The following is a 1,107-nucleotide window of genomic DNA, read 5'->3' as shown; positions in this document are numbered from 1 at the left end:
GGTGGATAGTTGGTGCGGGGTGCAGGAGCTCTTGGCTGCTGATAGGTTGGCTTGACCGGGGCTGGCTGCCACAGGCGAGGCTTCTGGTTGCTGGAGCTACCCTTGCTGATCATCTTGCACTTACGGGTGTCATCCAAAGCACGTCGCTTATCTTCAAGCATGAGTGCCTTGTTCACCAGATCAGGAAAGGTCGGGCAGTCACACACAACAAGCGAGTACTACAGAGTCTGGTTAAGGCCTTCCACGAAGTTCTCCCTTTTGGCAGCATCAGTGCTGACATCTTCAGGGGCATACCTTGAGAGAACACTGAACTTCTGCATGTACTCCTTGACAGTGCTACTACCTTGCTTCAGGGCTCGGAACTCATGCTTCTTGATGGCCATGATTCCGGAAGGAATGTGGGCTTTGCGGAATTCTGCCTTGAAGTCATTCCAAGTGCTGTTTCGCTCAGCATGCATGGCCTTAAATCCATCCCACCAAGCTCTAGCAGTTCCCCCGAGACAGTGAGCAACATATGCCACCTTCTCACGGTCCTCAGTGCATCCGACTAGTTCCAGCAGATCCTCAATGGTGCGGACCCAGTCGTCTGCATCCAGGGGTTCAGCAGTCTCGATGAAGGTGGGTGGTGCATGCTTCTTGAACTCCACCAACGTGGAACGTCCATTGCTGTTTCCCGCCGGCTGGCGGTTGACAGCTTGAGCAATCATCTGGAGGGCTGCAGTGTTGGCTTGGCGTTCCTCTCAGAAGGCTTGGAGAAGCTGAGCCATGTCCATGTTTGGAGGTAGTGGCGGTGGTGGAACTTGTCCTTGGGTTTGGTCCTCACTGGCTCCTTCTCTGGCTCCTTGCTGCTGGGTAGAGGTACCAGTACGAGTTACAACAGGCATCCTGTTGGAGCGGTCAAGGTCTCATGATTGGGAAAGATGGGAAAAGCAATATAGATGGGATGCCTAGTAAGGGGGTTGGTATGACGCCAATTGTTTTCATGCAAGGGCCAAAAGGCCAAACACATTCATTGAAATCCAAATGGGTGATGTAGTCGCTTACAAGTTCCCGAAGGAAAGCACGACGTCCATCAAACACATCAAAGCAAACAAAACACTACATGGT

General features: G+C 52.3%; 1 protein-coding gene across 1 annotated transcript; it reads right to left on the bottom strand.

Moving 5' to 3' along the window:
* Positions 1 to 218: 218 nt before the first annotated feature.
* Positions 219 to 707, bottom strand: LOC147965167 (uncharacterized). The gene has a single exon (XM_087530324.1). It carries the CDS (start codon positions 705 to 707, stop codon positions 219 to 221), a length of 489 nt encoding a protein of 162 aa, XP_087386450.1.
* Between the last annotated feature and the right edge of the window lie 400 nt (positions 708 to 1,107).

This window comes from Triticum urartu, chromosome 6A (assembly GCF_056163025.1).
Source record: "Triticum urartu cultivar PI428250 chromosome 6A, HENAU_Tu73, whole genome shotgun sequence".
NCBI classification, from domain to species: domain Eukaryota; kingdom Viridiplantae; phylum Streptophyta; class Magnoliopsida; order Poales; family Poaceae; genus Triticum; species Triticum urartu.
This window is presented reverse-complemented; position numbering and strand designations above follow the sequence as displayed.

Bases quoted from the DNA above. Each gene is read 5' to 3' on its own strand.
- LOC147965167 (XM_087530324.1), bottom strand. From the start codon at position 707: ATGATTGCTCAAGCTGTCAACCGCCAGCCGGCGGGAAACAGCAATGGA.